This window comes from Trachypithecus francoisi, unplaced genomic scaffold (assembly GCF_009764315.1).
Source record: "Trachypithecus francoisi isolate TF-2019V2 unplaced genomic scaffold, Tfra_2.0 Lachesis_group0, whole genome shotgun sequence".
Classification (NCBI taxonomy): Eukaryota; Metazoa; Chordata; class Mammalia; order Primates; family Cercopithecidae; genus Trachypithecus; species Trachypithecus francoisi.
The window spans coordinates 141934606-141954941 of record NW_022681453.1 but is presented as its reverse complement, the minus strand read 5'-3'; the positions used below and the strand labels follow the sequence as shown (position 1 = coordinate 141954941).

The following is a 20336-nucleotide window of genomic DNA, read 5'->3' as shown; positions in this document are numbered from 1 at the left end:
TGTTTATTCACTTGGGTGCAAGTGAACTGAGTCCAAAAAGAGAGTCAGCAAAGGGAGATAGGAGAGGGGCAGCTTTACAGGACTTTGGTAGGCAGTGGAAAGTTACAGTTGAAGGTGGTCATCTGTTGTCAGCAGGGGAGGGGTCACAAGAGGCATGGTGGGGAGATCATGAGATCCATGGTCCTGCAGAAGACTGTCATAGGGTCGACTGATCAGTTAGGGTAGGGTAGGAACAAGTCATTATGGCGGAATGTCGTAAGGTTGGTTAATCAGTTAAGGCAGAAACTGGCTGTTTCACTTCTTTTGTGGTTTCTCAGCTGCTCCAGACCTCTTGGCTCCCACAGGCTGTCTGGATGTATATGTGCAGGTCACGGGTTACAATGGCTTAGCTCCAGCTCAGAAACCTGACATTTATTTGTTTGTTTATTTTTAGAGACAGGGTCTCGCTCTGTCATACATGCTGGAGAGTAGTGGTGGAATCATAACTTATTGCAGTCTGCAACTCCTAGGCTCAGGTGATCCTCCTGAGTAGCTGGAGCTACAGCACATCCAGCTAATTCTTTGAAATTTTTTTTTTTTTGTAGGGAGGGTCTTCCTCTGTTGCCCAGGCTGGCCTCAAACTCCTGGGCTCAAGCAATCCTCTTGTGTTGTCAGCCACCCAGAGTGCTGGGATTAGAGGTGTGAGCCACTTGCCTGGTCTCCTTGTTCTTTAAAAGAAAAACAAGGCCAGGTGTGGTGGCTCACGCCTATAATCCCAGAACTTTGGGAGGCTGAGGCAGGTGGATCATGAGGTCAGGAGTTTGACACCAGTCTGACCAACATGGTGAAACCCCGTCTCTACTAAATATACAAAAGTTAGCTGGGCATGGTGGTGGGCGCCTGTAATCCCAGCTACTCGGGAGGCTGAGGTAGGAGAATTGCTTGAACCTGGGAGGCGGCTGCAGTGAGTCAAGATAGCGCCATTGTACTCCAGCCTAGGCAATAAGAGCGAAACTCTTTCTCAAAAAAAAAAAAAAAAAAAAAATTTGCTTGCCTGGCGCAGTGGCTCACACCTGTAATCCCAGCACTTTGGGAGGCTGAGGCGGGCACATCACGAAGTCAAGAGATCAAGACCATCCTGGCCAACATGGTGAAACCCTGTCTCTACTAAAAATACAAAAATTAGCTGGGTGTGGTGGCATGCACCTGTAGTCTCAGCTACTCGGGAGGCTGAGGCAGGAGAATCCCTTGAACATGTGAGGTGGAGTTTGCAGTGAGCCAAGATCACACCACTGCACTCCAGCTTGGCGACAGAGCAAGCCTCTGTCTCAAAACAACACAACACAACACAAAACAAAACAAAAGCATTTGTGTTTTTATATTACGTTTATGTTACAAGCAGTACCTTCAGTAGAACCAGCAGCATGCTTATGCTGGGAGTATCAGTGGTGTGTGTATTTGTTAATGGCTGCCAGTGTTGAAATGATACTTTGCTGTGACCCCCCACTTCAGGGGTATGGACTGCTATATCTGTTGGGGGAGGAACGGAACAATGAAGCAAGTAGCCTAATAATCAAACTATAACTGGGGATAGATGCCCATTTCTGGTCCCTGTCAATCTAAGAGGAATGTTGACAAAAGAAAGTATAACCAAAAGAGACTTACCAGGCCTAGACAGGATGCATGAGAAAAAAAATTTGTATCTTGCAATTTCACTAGTGTGTGTCTAGATGCAGATTTATATTTATTTATCCTGTTTAGGATTTATTGGGCTTTCTAAATCTAAGGATTTTGGTCTTTCAATAATTTTGGAAAATTAACAGCTATTCTATCTTTGAATACATGTGGTTAATTTTTTTCTTTTCTGGAACTCCTAATAGCCGTAGCAAAACCTTGTAATTTCTTCCTCTATGTCTCTAAGACTCTTTCATATTTTCTTTTTGTGTGTGTGAACCTATGGATTCTACTGAAACTTTCATATTTTAAATCTCTACATCTCTGTGCAGGAGAGTTTTCAGGTCATCTAATATGCAAAATTACTTGAAACAGAAGTCCTGCCCACAACTGTTGATTGGTTTAGAAATGGGCACGCAACTTCAACTGACCAACCAAAGCCTTTTTTGAGTTAGAACTAAAGGCAAAGCTATTCGATGTGTTCTAACTGACTTTCTAGTTTCTGGTTTCAGGGATTTCTAAGATCCAGCTGCACCCCTGCTGTTCAAGTGTTTATGTAAGATACTTCCCCTTTTGTTCCAACTAATTTGATCTGTGGCTCTTACGTATGATGAAGAGAGCCCTAATTAATGCATAGGATTATTTCAAAATTTCCAAGTACCATTTCAGAGAGGGAGTGAGGAACTGCAGACTAAGGATGATGTGGGAAATTTGAGAGATTTTTAAAAACTTTGTATATTCATTATCTATATGTTGCTACAAACAAATTATCCCCAAACTTATGGCTTAAACAACAAACATTTCCTGTATCACCGTTTCTGTAGGTCAGGCATTCAGGAGTAGCTTAGCTGATTTGTTCTTGCTCAAAGTCTGTCCTGAGATTTTAACTGTGATGTTGACCGAGGCTGTCATCATCTAAAGGCTTGCTTGGTACTGGAGGAGCCACTTCCATGATGGTTCACTAATGTGACTGTTGAAGTGGGGCCTAAGTTCCTCGCTAGCTCTTGGCAGGAGTCCTCAGTCTCTTGCCACATGGGCCTTCCATGATGCTGCTTAAGTGTTCTCAAGGCATGGCAGCTAGCACCCTTTAATGTGAGTGATCTCAGAAACAGAGGACAAAGGAAGCCATAGACATTTTTATAACCTAGTCTTGGAAGTGACCCATCATCACTTCTGCCTTATTCTATTTGTTAGAAGCAAGTCACTAAGTCCAGCTCCATCTCTTGAAGAGCAAAGTAGCAAAAAATTGTGGACATACAGTTGACCCTTGAACAACATAGGGATTAGGAATACTGACCCACCATGAAGTAGAAAATCTGCATATAACTTTTGCCTCCCCCCAAATTTAACTACTAATCATCTACTGTTGACCAGAAGCCTTAGAGATAACATAAATTGTTGATTAACACATATTTTGTAACATGTATTATAGACAGTATTCTTACAATACAGTAAATTATGAAAAGAAAATGTTGATGAGAAAACTGCGCAGTTGTAGTGGCTCATTCCTGTAATCCCAGCACTTTGGGAGGCCGAGGAGGGCAGATCACGAGGTCAGGATATCAAGACCATCTGGCTGACATGGTGAAACCCCATCTCTACTAAAAATACAAAAAATTAGCCAGGCGTGGTGGCAGGCACCTGTAGTCCCAGCTACTCAAGAGGCTGAGGTAAGAGAATGGCATGAACCCAGGAGGTGGAGCTTGCAGTGAGCTGAGATTGTGCCGCTGCACTCCAGCCTGGGCAACAGAGCAAGACTCCTTCTCAAAATAATAATAATAATAATTTTTTTTTTGATTAGCTGGGCAAGCCAGGTGCGGTGGCTTACACCTGTAATCCCAGCACTTTGGGAAGCCGAGGCGGGCAAATCACCTGACATTGGGAGTTTGCAACCAACCTGACCAACATGGAGAAACCCCGTCTCTACTAAAAAACACAAAATTAGCCGGACGTGGTGGCGCATGCCTGTAATCCCAGCTACTGGGGAGGCTGAGGCAGGAGAATCGCTTGAACCCGGGAGGCAGAGGTTGCAGTGAGCCGAGATTGCGCCATTGCACTCCAGCCTGGGCAACAAGAGCGAAACTCTGTCTCAAAAAAAAAAAAAAAATTAGCTGGGCATAGTGGCATGTACTGTGGTCCTAGCTACTTGGGAGTTTGAGGCAAGAGGAACCCTTGAACCCAGAAGTTTGAGGCTGTAGTGAGCTGTGATCATGCCGCAGCAACAGAGTGAGATCCTATCTCAATTAAAAACAAAAAAATCTTCTCAGACCTGTAATCCCAGCACTTTGGGAGGCCAAGTTGAGAGGATGACTTGAGCCCAGGAGTTCAAGAGCAGCCTGGGCAATAAGAAGAGATCCCATTTCTACAAAAATTTTAAAAATTAGCATGTGTGGTGGTGTAAACCTGTGGCTCCAGCTACTCCAAAGGCTGAAATGGGAGGATTGCTTGAGCCAGGGAAGGTGAGGCTGAAGTGAGCTATGATTGCGCCACTGCACTCTAGCCTGGGTGACAGAGCAAGATCCTGTAAAAAAAAAAAAAAATTAGGAAGAGAAAATATATTTATTATGTGGAAGTGGATCATCATATAGGCCTTCATCCTCACTGTCTTCACACTGTGTAGGCTGAGGAGGAAGAGAAAGAGTAGGAGCTAGTCTTGCTGTCTCAGAAGCAGCAGAGGCAGAAGAAAATTCATGTATCAGTTGACCCAGGCCATTCAAATCCATGTTGTTCAAGGGTCAACTGCATTTGAAAAACACCATGTCATTCCTCCATGGGTTATAAAGGTCACATTAGCCCTGCTGCTCCATCCAGACCACCATTTCACCTGAATTTACAACCTTCCTTCTTAGGAGGATCTTGATGTCAGTTTTTAGCACTCACTACTCCTCATGTCAGAAACTACACCCATGTTTGCCAGTGACGAAACCTGCATGTTGGCCATGAGCAAGGCTGGAAGACCTGATGAATTGTAACATTTCCTCCAGACCCCAGACAAACCTCAGATGGGTTACCCCAGACCTCATCACTGACCTACATCCTTCATATGATGGCAGTAGATAGTATGTGCACACTTCACAGGAGTCCCTCGTTTACACCACTCATGGTGTTCAGCAGGGAGATGCCTGGGCCCTGTGACTACCCAGCCACTTGATTTCTGCCTACTGTCTCCAGTCTGTCTCCTGATTTGGAAGGAACAGTTGAGGCATTCTGACTTTGTATTTAACTGTCCTCTGCCACTGTCCACTGATTGATGATTATACATAAAGTGTCAACTGGATACTCAGTGGTACACATCTTCCTACTAACGACTCCCCTAGTCCTTTCATCTTGCCTTTTATAAGTCTGCATCCAACTTGTTATACTCTAACACCCTCAACAGAACAACTATGGTTTCTGTATCTCCCTGCTTCTCTGCACCCCCTACCTCCACTAACATCCTAGCAGCCAGGCCATACAAGATAAACTATTTTCCGGGGTCTTGACATTAAGGTAACCAGAGCCAGGCCATGTGGGAGATCATAAGCGCAGGACACATCCAGCTCTCCTTCTGGCAAGCAACCCACTCATCTCCAACCTACTCAGAGAACAATGACCTAGGCTTGTTGAGAATAAAAGAGGTCCTTAATCCCATGGCCCTCTCACACCAGCTGTCCCCACCTTGTGGATCCATCTCATCTTTCTGACAGCAAGGCCAATCCTGAATCATTCATATGGTCCAGCAACTAAAGGGTTAATTTGGTGATTTGGGAGGGGCTATAGGAGCTGTTTTTCCATCTTGTCTCATTCTAGCTGTGAGGAGGGGTTGCAGGGAGGGAAAGAAATTGGCCTCCTCAACACTTCCTTCCAGTCCACAGACAAAACTGAAACTGTTACCTAGGTCTCTTCTTCTCAGGGATGATATTTAAAAGATTAACAACCAGTGGCTGGGTGTGGTGGCTCACTCCTGTAATCCCAGCACTTTGGGCGGCCTAGGCAGGTGGATCACCTGACGTTAAGAGTTCAAGACCAGCCTGGGCAACATGGCAAAACCCCATCTCTACAAAAAAAAAAAAAAAAAAAAATCCGGGTGTGGTGGTGCACACCTGTAGTCCCAGCTACTTGGGAGGCTGAGGTGGGATGATGGCCTGAGCTCAGGAGGCAGAGGTTGCAGTGAGCCGAGATCCTACCATTAACTGCACTCCTGCCTGGGCGATAGAGCCATACTTTGTCTCAAAAATACATAAATAAGCAGACGCAGTGGCTCATGCTTGTAATCCTAGCACTTTGGGAGGCCAAGGCAGGTGGATCACCTGAGTTCAAGACAAGCCTGGCCAAGATGGTGAAACCCCATCTATACCAAAAATACAAAAATTAGCCGGGTGTGGTGGCACACGCCTGTAATCCCAGCTACTCAGGAGGCTGAGGCAGGAGAATCACTTGAACCCAGGAGGCAGAGGTTGCAGTGAGCCAAGATCGCACCACTGTACTCCAGCCTGGGTGACAGAGCGAGACTCCATCTCAAAATAAAATAAAATAAAATAAATAAATAAATAATAAACAAGGCCGGGTGCTGTGGCTCACTCCTGTAATCCTAGAACTTGTGGGAGGCCAAGGGGGGTGGATCACCTGAGGTCTGGTGTTCAAGACCAGCCTGGCAGATATGGCGAAATCTCATCTCTACTAAAAATGCAAAAATTAGCTGGGCATGGTGGCCTGTGTCTGTGGCCCCAATTACCAGGTGGCTGAGGCAGGAGAATCACTTGAACCCAGGAGGAGAGGCAGAGGTTGCAGTGAGCTGAGATCACACCACTGCCTTCCAGCCTGGGTGACAGAGGGAGACTCCATCTCAAAAAAAATTAAATAAATAAAAAATAAATAAATTCCTAATGCTAAATGCCACATAATCAAACCAAAATTTTACGGAAGTATGTGAATCCCCTAACAGACCAGTTTTTCCTGCAAATAGGAAATTCATAGCAACCATTCAGAAAGAGCCCAGTTAACCCGAGTTAGCATAAGGCCCCCTCTGCTTTAATCCTTAAAAGAAAAGTAATCTGATGTTAATCAATCTATTTTTTTCTATTGTTTGGCTTTCTTGTTCCCACCTTTAAAAACCCACTGTTCTGCCACATGCTGTCTGTTTTACAGAAGTTTTTACTACTTTGTACCTGCTTCTCCAACTCATAATGTTACACAGCCTTTCCAGGTTGTAACCCAAGAAGCAGTCTGCTCTTTCTCGTTCTCTCTCTCTTCCTTCTCTCTTTCATTCCTTTTCTCTCACTTCCCTCCTTTCCTCCCTCCGTCCCTTCCTCTTTTCCCTGCTTCCTTCCTTCCTTCCTTGGGTCTCGCTCTATCGACCAAGCTGGAGTACACTGACCCAATCATAGCTCACTGCAGCCTCGACCTCCCTGGCCCAAGCAATCCTTCCGCCTCTGCCTCCGTAGTAGCTGGGACTACAGGCGCACACCACCACGCTCAGCTAATGCTCTTTCTGGCCTGAGTTTTGACCCTCATCCTAACCTGTTGTTCTTTGAGTACACTCTGGGCCTTGATGCGTTGGGTCATTCCTGCTTTCCCAGGTGGTAACCGTTCCTGGGCAGGGATTTTAGTTTTCCTTGGAATCTTGCCCGCTCGCTATCCTGCCCACAACCCCCTACGTTTAGCTTCTGGGATCCCAGCTAGGAGCCATGCTATCTCCAACTCTCCCTCTACGGCGACTTGGGACGGGAGAGCTTTTATGAAGCACCGTAATGAAAAGACCAAAAGATTTGGATTCAGCGGCTATTCCAGTTACGGACTCTATTTCCTTGGGCAACTCAAATCAGTGCGTGGCAGCCAGTGTATTATGAGCTACCGGAAGTATACAGAAAAGTACCAGAAAAAATACAAGCATTATCATCAGTCGCTCTCAATTAAATAACTGTTACATTTCAACATAGTGTTCGTAACCACTTTACATTGATGTATTTGTGTAATTTCTTATTATCTGTTTTTCCCACGAAGCTGCAGCTCCATCCAAAGTGGGCAATTGAGTATCTTGGTGTTGGAAAAGGCAGTCAGTCATGTGCAGCCTGATGACCCTTGAACAGTTGCAAAACTGTGCCTAGGGCTTGTAGCATTTACTTAAAAGGAGATAATGAGCTCTCATGCCAGTGCTGGGCTTATTGCCTTGTTTGGGAATTTCCCCATTCAAGGGTTTTATGTTTGGGGACTTGCTGGCCCTATTTTGTTTCTTTGTTTTTTGAGACCGGAGTCTCGATTTGTCTCCCACGCTGGAGTGCAGTGGCATGCTCTCGTCTAACTGCAACCTCCGTCTCCCAGGTTCAAGCGATTCTCCTGCCTCAGCCTCCCAAGTAGCTGGGATTCCAGGCGCCGCGCCACCACACCCAGCTAATTTTTAAAATTATTTTTGGTAGACACAGGGTTTCACCATGTTGGCCAGGCTGGTCTCAAACTCCTGACCTCAAGTAATCCGCCCGCCTCGGCCTTCCAAAGTGTTGGGATTACAGGCGTGAGCCACCGTGCCAGGCCGCTGGCCCTATTTTCACCGCTAGCTTTGGATCCTTTTCTACCCTGAAAGGAGAGAGGCCTCCAGGGCAGCCGTGTAGACCCGATGGGAGGGATGTAGGATAACACGCCAAAGCCCATATAGGTCCGGAACGCGCCTAAGCATCAGAGCATGGAAGGGAAGTGTCCAGCGGAGGGAGACAAGAGATATTGGACAAGCCCCGCCGTCCCCCGCCCCCCGCCCTGGGGCCAGGGAAAAGCAGAGACGTTGGCTCTCCCAGTTTCCTAGAGGGGCCGCGGAGGACCTGGGGAGGTGACACGCGTGCGCAACTGGGGCAGTCGGGAGGTAGGCGCGGGGCCCTCGGCTGAGGTGGCTGCGGTAGGATGATTGTCTGTCGGCGGCGGGAGTAGGTGAGCAGCCCGGCGGGGCGCGGGGTGGGGAGCGGGGGCACCTGTGCAGGCGAGAGTGGCGGGTGAGGCCTGGCCTGGAGGCTGCACCCGGGGCGGGGGTCTGACCGTGGATCCCGCCCCGCCACGCCGAGGGGGTACCTCTTCGCCCCCTGGGCGTCTGGGGCAGAGAATCTGGAAAGAGTCCCGGTTTCTCCCGGCTTTATCTTTTCACCCAATTATGCGAATAAAGCGTACTTATTAGAGACAATTAGATAACACGGGAAAGTGGAAGGAAAGTGGAAGAAAAGTGATAGTAGCCACCGTCCGGAAATCTTAGTCTCCAGGTCTCCTGACATTGAAAACATCTGGCATAGACTTCTCCCTTTTTCTTGTCTTATTTCATTTCCTAGCACCTGTCGCCATCTAACATAGCATATATTTGTTTATTGGTTGATCTTCCCATAAGCCCCTTGCCAGGGCAGTGCTTTTTGTCTGCTTTATTAATTGTTGTTACCTTAGTGTATGGGACATAGTAGGTGCTCCTAGAAGGTGTTTGTTATATTAATGAAAGAAGGAATATCTAAACTGGGAGACAAGAAGAATGGACGGTTTTTAATGTCTTTTTTTTTTTTTAATAGCCCATTGCCAAGTTAAGAATGTAAGAGTGACCTTGAGCCTGGAACATTTCCTTGCAGAGTTAGAGCCCTCACAGCCTGTGCTGCTGCATTTAATGCCTCGTGTCTTTCACTGTTTCAGGCTTCATGTCTACCCCTTTGTTGTGTTTAATCTCTTAAGTCAGTGGCCTTAATTCATTCTCTCAGCTTTCTGTATTTCACACCCCATGGGAGTGGGGAGGGTGGATTGAGGTATTTCTTCCTTACTAAGTGGGGTGTGTGCATCACACCAGCCCTATTGCTGTGGAGTGGATGTGCTAGCTCTGGGGGATCTTTGCATTGCAGGAGGCTGGATCTTGTGCCCTGTTTCTCCTTTCACTGTAAGTTTACACTGTTTCTCTTGGGGCCTCATGTGGTTGGTGTCTGTCCTCAGCGACCTCAGATCATGTGCTGTCCCTTCCTTGATGGCCTTTTTTTAATCTTGGCAGCACAGCCTGACCACTTGGTGAATTGTGGAACAGCCATGGTGATGCACAAGGATCTAATATGTTCCTTTTAGGTGCTGTATGGCATTTCATCATATAAAAATGCTACTTTTATTTAGCCATATTGATGGACAAGTAGGTTGAATCCAGTATTATGTTATTACAGAGAATATTCTGGTGAATACCCGTGTAAATGTCTGAATACCCGTGCAAGTGTTTTTCAGGGCAGATTCTTACAAGTTAAATGCCTGTAGCATAAGGAATATGTCTTTTTAGTTTTACTGTGGACTTTCAAACTATCCTTCCTGTTAGCTATTACATTTCCACTTCTATTCGTGGTTTGTGTTTGGTGTTCTTTTTTTCTTTTGCTTTTATTTTGGACAGAGATTTTTTCATATTGTTGTATTCAAATATATTCACTCTTTTCATTTTGTTGTCTTAAATTCTTGCTTACACCAGGGTTCTTAGAGTCGTGTGGTTTTTTTTGTCTGTTTTTTAGCTTTTTTAAAAATTTTTTTTTGAGACCAAGTCTCACTCTGTGTCACCCAGGCTGGAGTGCAGTGGTGCGATATCAGCTCACTGCAACCTCTGCCTCCCTGGTTCAAGCAGTTCTCTGCCTCAGCCCTCCAAGTATCTGAGATTACAGGCGCCTGACACCACACCTGGCTTTTTGTTTTTTATTGTTGTTGTTGTTTGTTTGTTTGTATGTTTAGTAGAGATGGGATTTCACCATCTTGGCCGGGTTGGTCTTAAACTCCTGACCTTGTGATCCACCTGCCTTGGCCTCCCAAAGTGCTGGGATTACAGGTGTGAGCCACCACGCCCAGTCAGTCTCATTGTTTCTTTTGTACTCAGCACTATATGTGCCTCACAAAGTGTATTTCTCCCTTTTAGGTGGAGATTTTAATAAGGTAATGAAGCAAGGATTCAGGCCTGGGTAGCACTGCTGAGCTAAGTTCTTGTTTGTGGTTACTGACATTTGGTCTTTGTCTCTGTAAGCAAGCACAGCTGCTGGCACAGGTTAATTTTACAGGTGCTGAGGCTCTTTAAAAGAAGGTCTTGCTGCTGTAAGTAGACAGGGATTGTAATCAATTTAATCAACTTGAGCAATCAGACAGTTTTACAGCCTCCTGGCCTGCAGCCTGTTTCTTCCTAAACTCTGTGTGGATTGCAGTCACGTAGTTAGTTAAAACCGGCTCCTGACAGACTCCAGCAACTTATAGATGAACCTGAGTGAACTCTTCTCATTACATGCTAAAGTCTCCACCTGGGAGTAGCTATAGCTTCATTACCATAACTCATGACTTAGGTGCTGGCATCATGACTGTGTCTGTACCACTGGGAACCCTCCTATACATGGGATAATGTAGCCTCTCCCCTCTCCATTGCTCCATAAAACTCTCCTATTTCCCTCGGAGAGACGCTGCTTTGGAAAATATTCCCAGTGTCCTCCTTACTTACGCCAAGTAATAAAACTCCTATTGATCCAAACTTGCATACTCACAGTTGTTTGTTACTTGCCGGGTGAATGAACCCCCAATTTTTTTTTTTTTTTTTAGGTAACACTGTGGTGACACTATCTCTGTCATACATCAAACTTATAAAATTAGCTGGGCATGGTGGTGCATGCCTGTAATCCCAGCTACTCGGAAGGCTGAGGCTGGAGAATCACTTGAATCCAGGAGGCGGAGGTTGCAGTGAGCAGAGATCTCCCCACTGCACGCCAGCCTCCGCGACAGAGCAAGACTCCGTCTTCATAGAAACAAAAAAACAAATCTTACATATGTGTATAAGCCTGTGTCAGGATTCTGTACTTTTCCTTTTATCTACGGTTTGCATATTTCTTCAGTAATACGTGCTGTGTTAAGTACTACAGCTTCATATTAAACCTTATTGTCTGGTAGAACAAAACTTTCCACATCTAAAAAGTTTTCTTGACTATTATTTTACTCATTCATTTGAATTTTAGAATATGCTTATCAAGCTCTAAGAAAAATTACATTGTGATTGGCTGGGATTTTGTTGACTTTGCATATTAATTTAGAAAAAATGGACATCTTGAAGGAGTGTTTTCCCACACAAAATGTATTTATATCTGTTATGTCTTTTGGCAGAGTTTTCTATTTCTCCACTAAGGTCTTGTACATTTTTTATTGGCTTTATTTGAGTACTTTATATTTTTATTGCTATTGTATTAATTCATTTCTGATTGGTTGCTATTGTGTTGGAAAGTTATTGAGTACATGTTGATTACATATTCAACCTCCTGAATGTCCTATCATGTTCTAACTGTTTTTTTGGTTCATTCTGTGTAACTTTTTAGGTGATGTTTCATATCATTCATGAGTATATTTGCTTTGCATCTTTCTTGTCTGTTTTCTGCATATTTTTTTCTTGTCTAATTGCATTGTCTAGGATTACATTGTTTGTTCCTATTTTTAATTGCAAAGCATTTTGTGTCTTTACCATTTAGTGTCACGTCTGTTGGAGATTTCTTTTGTCTATTCTGCATATCAGTTTAAGGATGTCTCTATTCCTGGATTGTTAAGAGTGTGCACAAAAAGAAGATATAGTTACTTAATTTTAAGAGAATACCAATACTGTAAATAGCTTTATGCCAATAAATGTGAAAAGCTAGATGAATACTTGGATTGTTTCTTCCGTCTTACTATTATGTATAATGCTGCTATGAACATTTGTGTATGAGTTTTTGTATGGACATCTATTTTATCTTGGGTATATATATAGGAGTAGAATTGCTAGGTCAATTAGTAAATGTATGTTTAACGTCGTGAGGAACTGTCAGACTGTTTTCATAAGTGTATGCATCAATTTACATTTCCACCAGCAGTGGATAAAGTTTCAGTATCTCCACATTCTCACTGATTTTTTATTTATTTTTCTGAGACAGAGTCTTGCTCTGTCCCCTAGGCTGGAGTGCAGTGGTGTGATCTTGGCTTACTGTAGCCTCGACCTTACAGGCCCAGGCGATCTTCTTACCTCAGCCTCCTGGGTAGCTGGGACCACAAGGTGCATGCCACCAGGCCCAGCTAATTTTTTGTATTTTTTGTAGAGATAGGATTTTGCCATGTTGCCTAGGCTGGTCTTGAATTCCTGGACTCAAGCAATCCCCTCACCTTGGCCTCCCATGATTGCTTATTATTGGATTTTTGTTCTAGCCACCTTACTGGGTATGAAGTACTATCTTATTGTTCTGTTAATCTGCATTCCCTGATGACTATCCTGTGTACTTATTAGACATTTTAATATTTTCTTTGGAGAAATGTCAATTCAGACCCTTTGGCCATTTTTATTTTTGAGATGGAGTCTCATTCTGTCACCCAGGCTGGAGTTTAGTGATGCAATCTCAGCTCACCGCAACCTCTGCCTCCTAGGTTCAAGTGATTCTACTGCCTCAGCCTCCCGAGTAGCTGGGATTACAGGTGCCTGCCACCATGCCTGGCTAATTTTTGTATTTTTAGTAGAGACGAGGTTTCGCCATGTTGGGCAGGCTGGTCTCAAACTCCTGACCTCAGGTGATCTACCTGCCTTGGCCTCCCAAAGTGCTGGGATTATAGGCATGATCCACTGTGCCCTGGCCCTATTTTAAAATTTGTTGTTTTTTTCTTTTTATTATTGAGTTGTAATATATAAAGAATGTAAACATATATTCTGTCTATATAAAGAATATAAATATATATTAAAGAATATATATATTAAAGAACATAAATATATTTTTTATATATTATAGATACAAGTCTTTATCAGATACATGATTAGCCAGTGTTTTCTTCCAGTCTGTGGATGGCTTTTCACTTTCACTTTCTTCTTATTTTGTGTACAAGAGGTTTTCCTTTTGGTAAAGTCCAATTGATTTATTTTTTCCTTGTTTTCATATGATTTTGGTGTGCATGTGGCAAGAATCCATTGAATGTCACAAAGACTTATACCTAGGTTTCTTATAAGAGTTTTAGAGTTTTAGTTTAGTTTTTTTTTTTTTTTTTGACATAGATCACTCTGTTGCCCAGGCTGGAGTTCAATGGCACGATCTTGGCTAACTGCAACCTCTGCCTCCCACGTTCAAGCAATTCCCCTCCTTCAGCCTCCTGAGTAACTGGGATTACAAGGGCCCACCACCATGCCCAGCTAATTTTTTCTATTTTTAATAGAGATGGCGTTTTGCCATGTTGGCCAGGCCAGTCTCGAACTCCTGACCACAGGTGATTCACCTGCCTCGGCCTCCCAAAGTGCTGGGATTACAGGTGTGAGCCACTGCACCCGGCAAGGTTTAGTTCTTATATGTAGGTATTTGATCTTTTAGAAGTTATTTTTATAGATGGAGTGAGGTAGAGCACCATCTTCATTATTTTGCAGGTGCATATCCACTTGTCTCAGCACCATTTGTTGAAAAGATCATTCTTTCCACTTTGAATGATCTTGGCACCATTGTTGTAAAATAATGACTAGAGATGTATGAGTTTATTTCTGGACTCTTAATTCTAATCCATTGAACTATATGTCTGTTCTTATGCCAGGAAGCAATACAGTGAAGACTGTTGTTCTGTAGGAAGTTTTGAAATTGAGAAGTTTGAGTCCTTCAACTTATTCCTCTTTTTCAAGAAGAATTGTGATTGTATGGGTCTCTTGAGTTTCCACATAATTTTAGAATCGGCTTTCGACTTCTAAAAAGATGCCCCCTGGGAATCTGATAGGGATTGTGTACAACCTGTAGATGAGTTTTGGGAATATCAATGGGACTTGTGTTTGAAGAAAAGAGAGGAATTAAAATGTTTTGGCCAGTGTGTGAATTCATTGACATAACTTGGGAAATCCAGAGAGGAAGGCAGTAAGAACATGCATGTTAGACACTGAACTTAAGGTGTTGCAGGACTCCCAAGTGAAATGTCCCATAGGTAACAGGAGGCATGTGGTAGGGGTCTAGGAGAGAAGTAAGAACTGTGAGAGCAGTATTAAAGCAATGAGAGTTGGTCAGATTGCTGATGGAAAGAACAAGGAAGCACTGGGCCCTGAGTTTTAAGGGGTCTATAATGAGAGGGCGGGAGCAGGAAGAGGAACCAGGGCATGAGGAACCACAACTGTGAGGGGAAAATTAGGGCTGGCTGGTGCTAGGGAAGCCATGGGAGAGAGAGTGTGGCCAGAATAGCTTCCTTGAGAAAGGTTGAAGAGAGTGAGAGCTTGGAGGAACACCCAGTTCTCAGCTTGATCCAGGACCTTGTACTGTGCCCTTCAGGGAAAATTCACAGCACTCTTGGGATAATGCCTTATGGAAGAGGTTAAGAGTCAGTGTGTGTGGAGGTGCCTGGGTTCTCTTGAATCCACTTATTGGGAATATAGATCTTATGGGAGCCGGAAGCAGAGTTTGTCCCACTCATAGCTTTCTTTCCTCCCTCAGCTCAATGTGCTTCTCCAGTTCCTACCCTTACTCAAGTGGGGAACTCAGGAGACCAAGCAGGGGCAACTATACTTCGGATGGTCAGGCCCCAGGTGAGCTTGGTTCTTTGTGTTTTTACCACATCCCCATTAGTCTGGTCCAGGAATGGCTAGAGGTCTCACCCCCAGGACTCTGCCCCATCTAAGACTGTTCCTGTGGCTCTCCTGCCTCATTGCTTCCCCTGGAGGTAATGGACTCTATCTTGCGCTGGACTTGTCCTTTTGGGGTGTCATCTCAGCTCCTCTCTCCCATACTTTTGCCCACGAAGAGCCCATACCCTGTGCCCTCTTTACCCCTGATGACTCTGCCCCTCAGGCTGTGAATGTTACTGAGCAATCGGAGCTTGTCATTCCAGGATACTGTGGCGTATGAGGACCTTTCTGTGGGCTACACTCAGAAGAAATGGAAAGGTCCCGCACTCAGTCAGAGAGCCCTGCAGTGGAACATGATGCTGAAAAATGACCACAGCATGGCCTCCTTGGGTAATAGATTCTGTTTCCTAGTCACTTAGACTCTGCATGCTGCACATTCTCTTTTCTATATTCCTTGTCTCTTTAAACTTTTTACTATGAAAATTTCCAAACACAGATAAACTAGAGTGAATAATATAAGAGCCGGTGTGTGTGAAGCTGCCTGGATCCTCTTGAATAGGGACCCTCTGCACCCTTCCCTCAGCTTTAACAATGATCAGCATCCTCTTTACCTCATTATTGATTGACATAAGGTGATTTAGGTAGGCCTTTTTTAGTTGTAAGGAATAGAGAGCCACTCAAGTTATTGTAAGTAAGGAGCTGTGAGTCATTGGCTTAAAGGAATGAGAACCCGGAAGAAACTGATCAGCCAGACCAGACTGTGGGAAGCAAGGCCTTGACTCAGGGCAGCCTGGGAGCCTGAGCAGCAAAAGCAAATGCATGTTGATGCCTGTGTTCCAGTGTGAATGTAATACAGCTGCTCTCGGTGTATCTGTTTTCTCTCTGCTTGTCCTCCTCCTGCTGCCCATTTTCTTCACTGTGAATCTTTTGCCCTTTTCATAGCTCTTTCCTAATTGTACTTCCTGTTCCCTTATATTTGTTGCTTGCTCTGTCTCCTAATGGCTTGACTTCTCTCCATGTGTCACTTCAGATTCCACTGCCACTCATAATTTTGCCCTACTTTCAGTTCCAAATTTCCTTAGGAACAGATTCCTTTTGCTATAGCCATTACCCATCATCTCAGTTGGGCAGAGCTTTGGCCCAGGCCATGGCAGAGGCTGAAGACCAACCTACAGATAAGCTGCCCTTGGATCTAGTACCTGGTTCTGGTCCATTCACTTGCGGTCCATCATGGGATGTTCAGGGTCACTTGCCACAAAGCATGGTTGCCTAAGTGTTCCTCTCTGCAAAGACTGGGGCAGTGCAGTTTCCTGGGAGGGCTTCTTGGCAGGGCAGGTGCTGTGATTGATTCGTATAGGGCAATAGCCAACTCTGGAAAGGGTGGGCTTAGGAATCACTCACCCAGATATCTTAAACTTTTCATAGGCTAACTGGCATGATGGCTGTGGCCCCAATTCAGATGTGATTGAAAGGAACCCACATATTGGTGTTTTTCCTTGGCCATGATTGCTTTGCCTTCTCCCAGATTTTGTATTCAGAATTCCAAAAGGCAAATATTTACCTGTTCAGTTCCTTTATATCCTAGAGAATCAAAGAAATTTAATTTATATTTTAAATGATTGATGTCCCTGTTATCTTTTCTGGGAGTACACAAATGGTAGGAACCAGGCCAATGCTCTGAGGGCCAGTGGCATCCCCACTTTTAGAAATCCGCTGTCTCCGTCCAGCTTTTCTTAACCGATAGCTTCTCCGAATCTCATTACTGTCCTGTCATACAACATCTCTCCTTTTGTATGCTTTCCTAATCATACTCTCATAGTAGAAATTTCTCAACTCATTCCCATCTTTTCCTTGTCTCTTTCTTATATTTGACTTGAGGTATTTGCCATCCTTCCCTCTCCCAACATCTTTTCTGAGAACCATGGAACCATATAATGTCATGGTTGGAAGGGAACTCAAAGTTTACCATTTTGCTAAAGAGACATGACGTGAGAGTGACTTATATAAGATCACAGCATGCTTTGCAATCCAGTCCCTTGCTTTCCAATGGCCTTTCTGACTTGGCTGTGCTGGCTCGATATCTTTTTTCCACCCTCCTCCACTGACTATCTTCTTCCTTGTTTTTCTATCCCTAAGATACAATTGAGCATTTTGCTCTTGTTTTTAATGTGTCATCTCATTTCTTAACCATAATGTGACTTTTTTTCAGGTGCATTAGCTCTTTATGATTCTGTTTCTTCAACAGGAAAAGAAATGAGTAAAAGTTGTCGTCTTCTTTCTTTTGGCAGCAGGTAGGAACATGATGGAGAGTTCGGAGTTGATTCCGAAGCAGGAAATTTTTAAAGGATCAGAGTCATCTAATAGCACATCAGGGGGACTCTTTGGGGTGGTTCCTGGGGGAGCAGAGATTGGAGATGTTTGTGAAGATACCTTCAAAGACTTAGAAGGACATACCACAAATGAAGAAGGGAGCAGACTAGAAAGTGATTTCTTGGAAATAACAGATGAAGATAAGAAAAAATGCACAAAAGACAGATATGAGGAATATAAGGAAGTTGGGGAACATCCACATCTGTCTTCCAGTCCTGCTGAACATGAAGGAGTTTTAAAGGGACAGAAATCCTATCGATGTGATGAATGTGGCAAAGCTTTTTATTGGAGTTCTCACCTTATTGGCCATCAGAGAATCCACACTGGAGAGAAACCCTATGAGTGTAATGAGTGTGGGAAGACCTTCAGGCAAACCTCCCAGCTCATTGTTCATCTCAGAACCCACACAGGGGAAAAACCCTATGAATGCAGTGAGTGTGGAAAGGCGTACAGGCACAGCTCCCATCTCATTCAACATCAGAGACTCCATAATGGGGAGAAGCCCTATAAATGTAATGAATGTGCAAAAGCTTTTAATCAGAGCTGCAAACTCTTCGACCACCAGAGAACCCATACTGGGGAGAAACCTTATGAATGTAAGGACTGTGGGGCAGCCTTTAGTCGCAGTAAAAATCTTGTTCGACATCAGGTTCTGCACACTGGTAAGAAACCTTATAAGTGTAATGAGTGTGGGAGAGCTTTCTGTTCCAATAGAAATCTCATTGACCATCAGAGAACCCACACTGGAGAGAAGCCTTATGAGTGTAGTGAATGTGGCAAAGCCTTCAGTCGGAATAAATGTCTTATTCGACATCAGAGCCTCCACACTGGGGAAAAGCCATACAAATGTAGTGAATGTGGGAAGGCCTTCAATCAGATCTCTCAACTTGTTGAGCATGAGCGAATTCATACTGGAGAAAAACCATTTAAATGTAGCAAGTGTGGTAAGGCATTCGGTCTGAGTAAATGTCTTATTCGGCACCAGAGACTTCACACAGGTGAGAAGCCCTATAAATGCAATGAGTGTGGAAAATCCTTCAATCAAAACTCATACCTCATTATACACCAGAGAGTTCACACTGGTGAGAAACCCTATGAATGTCATGAGTGTGGGAAGGGCTTCAGTTATAATTCTAGTCTTACGGTACATCAGAGAACCCATACTGGGGAAAAACCCTATAAATGCAATGATTGTGGGAAAGCTTTTAGTGACAGCTCACAGCTTATTGTGCACCAGAGAGTCCACACTGGAGAGAAACCTTATGAATGTAGTGAATGTGGGAAAGCCTTTAGTCAGCGTTCCACTTTTAATCACCACCAGCGAACTCACACTGGAGAGAAGCCCTCAGGTCTGTCTTGGTCATCATCTTAAGGCATGGTTCTCTGAGACAGAGAGCAAAGACCTTTGAGTTAAGCTTTCTTTATAAGAAGGATGTTGATCATGCTCTCCTTGGAGACCACTAATCACAGTGGTGACCATACCCTACTTGCTTTTCCTTCGGTCACTAAGGTGGGAGAGTAGGTGCAAGTTAGTCTGATCCTTACTTAGGAAATTAGGGATTACATCTGTCATTAACTTGTAGGTTTCCTTCTTTCTCTTAAAAAACTATTTTTAAAAATCTGTCTTATTAGTATACATTCCATAATCAGATTCTGCATTTGAAGAACAGCAGTTGTATTGTCTTTATTCTATTGCAGTTCCTCCACTGGACCATTTACGTAAAGTCACTTTTAAAGTCATTCTACAACATTGTTCTTCCCTGCTCCTTGGCTATCTCCTTCCACAGCTATTTTTAAAAATTTGTACTGTAAGCTGCATCCTCTCACCATTTTTGTGTTTTCTAGCTAGAAAACTTTTCCTTCCTGTTTACTAATCACTTCCATCACAGTGTTCAAGATTTATGCCATCTCTGAAAGACATTCTTCTTCAAATAGTTGTTTGTTTAGTTTATACTTCTATTGATTTGGCCTTAATGCTTGAAATTAGCTGGTGCTATGGTTATAACTGTTAAATGTTTTTGTAAATTGTTCTCAACTTACAATGTGATATGTGTATCACATATATTCAGAGTATACACATATATAGTTGTGTATGTGTATACTTTCTTTTTTTGTTTTTTGTTTTTTTTTGAGACAGAGTCTCAGTCTTGCTCTTGTTGCCCAGGCTGGAGTGCAGTGGTGCAATCTTGGCTCACCACAACCTCTGCTTCTCGGGTTCAAGTGGTTCTTCTGCCTCAGCCTCCCGAGTAGCTGGGATTACAGGCATGCACCACCATGCATGGCTAATTTTTTTATTTTTTTAATTTTTAGTAGAGATGGGGCTTCTCTATGTTGGTCATGCTGGTCTGAAACTCCCAACCTCGGGTGATCTGCCCGCCTCGACCTCCCAGTGTGCTGGGATTACAGCTGTGAGCCACTGCATCCAGCTGCATATGTGTATACTTTCATACCAGCTTGTAAGCTTCTGAGATCAGGTATGGTATCTATTTATTTTAGTATATACATAATAGTTTGAGTATGCTAGTTCTTAAATAAGTTTTAAAATTCAAATTGAGCCATCATTAACATGGGCACAGGCTCCCCTCTCCCCATCACATCCACTGCACTAGAAGCTTCTAAAGAAGGAAGTAGGCTGGGTGCAGTGGCTCATGCCTGTAATCCCAGCACTTTGGGAGGCCGAGGTGGGCAGATCACTAGGTCAGGAGATTGAGACCATCCTGGCTAACATGGTGAAACCCCATCTCTACTAAAAATAAAAAAAAAAAAAAAAAAAAAAAAAACCGGGTGCAGTGGC

General features: G+C 43.8%; 1 protein-coding gene across 4 annotated transcripts; it reads left to right on the top strand.

Moving 5' to 3' along the window:
• Positions 1-8450: 8450 nt before the first annotated feature.
• Positions 8451-19714, top strand: ZNF852 (zinc finger protein 852). Of its 4 annotated transcripts, none has more exons than XM_033212276.1 (4): positions 8451-8550; positions 15042-15133; positions 15436-15562; positions 17464-19714. In XM_033212276.1, exons 2-4 carry the CDS (start codon positions 15119-15121, stop codon positions 18912-18914), a joined length of 1593 nt encoding a protein of 530 aa, XP_033068167.1. In that variant the 5' UTR covers positions 8451-8550; positions 15042-15118; the 3' UTR covers positions 18915-19714. The 4 variants fall into 4 exon arrangements, with proteins under 4 accessions (XP_033068167.1, XP_033068168.1, XP_033068169.1 ...); XM_033212275.1 differs by having other exon boundaries at positions 8452-8550; positions 17461-19714; XM_033212277.1 differs by lacking the exon at positions 15042-15133 and having other exon boundaries at positions 17461-19714.
• The last annotated feature ends 622 nt before the right edge of the window (positions 19715-20336 follow it).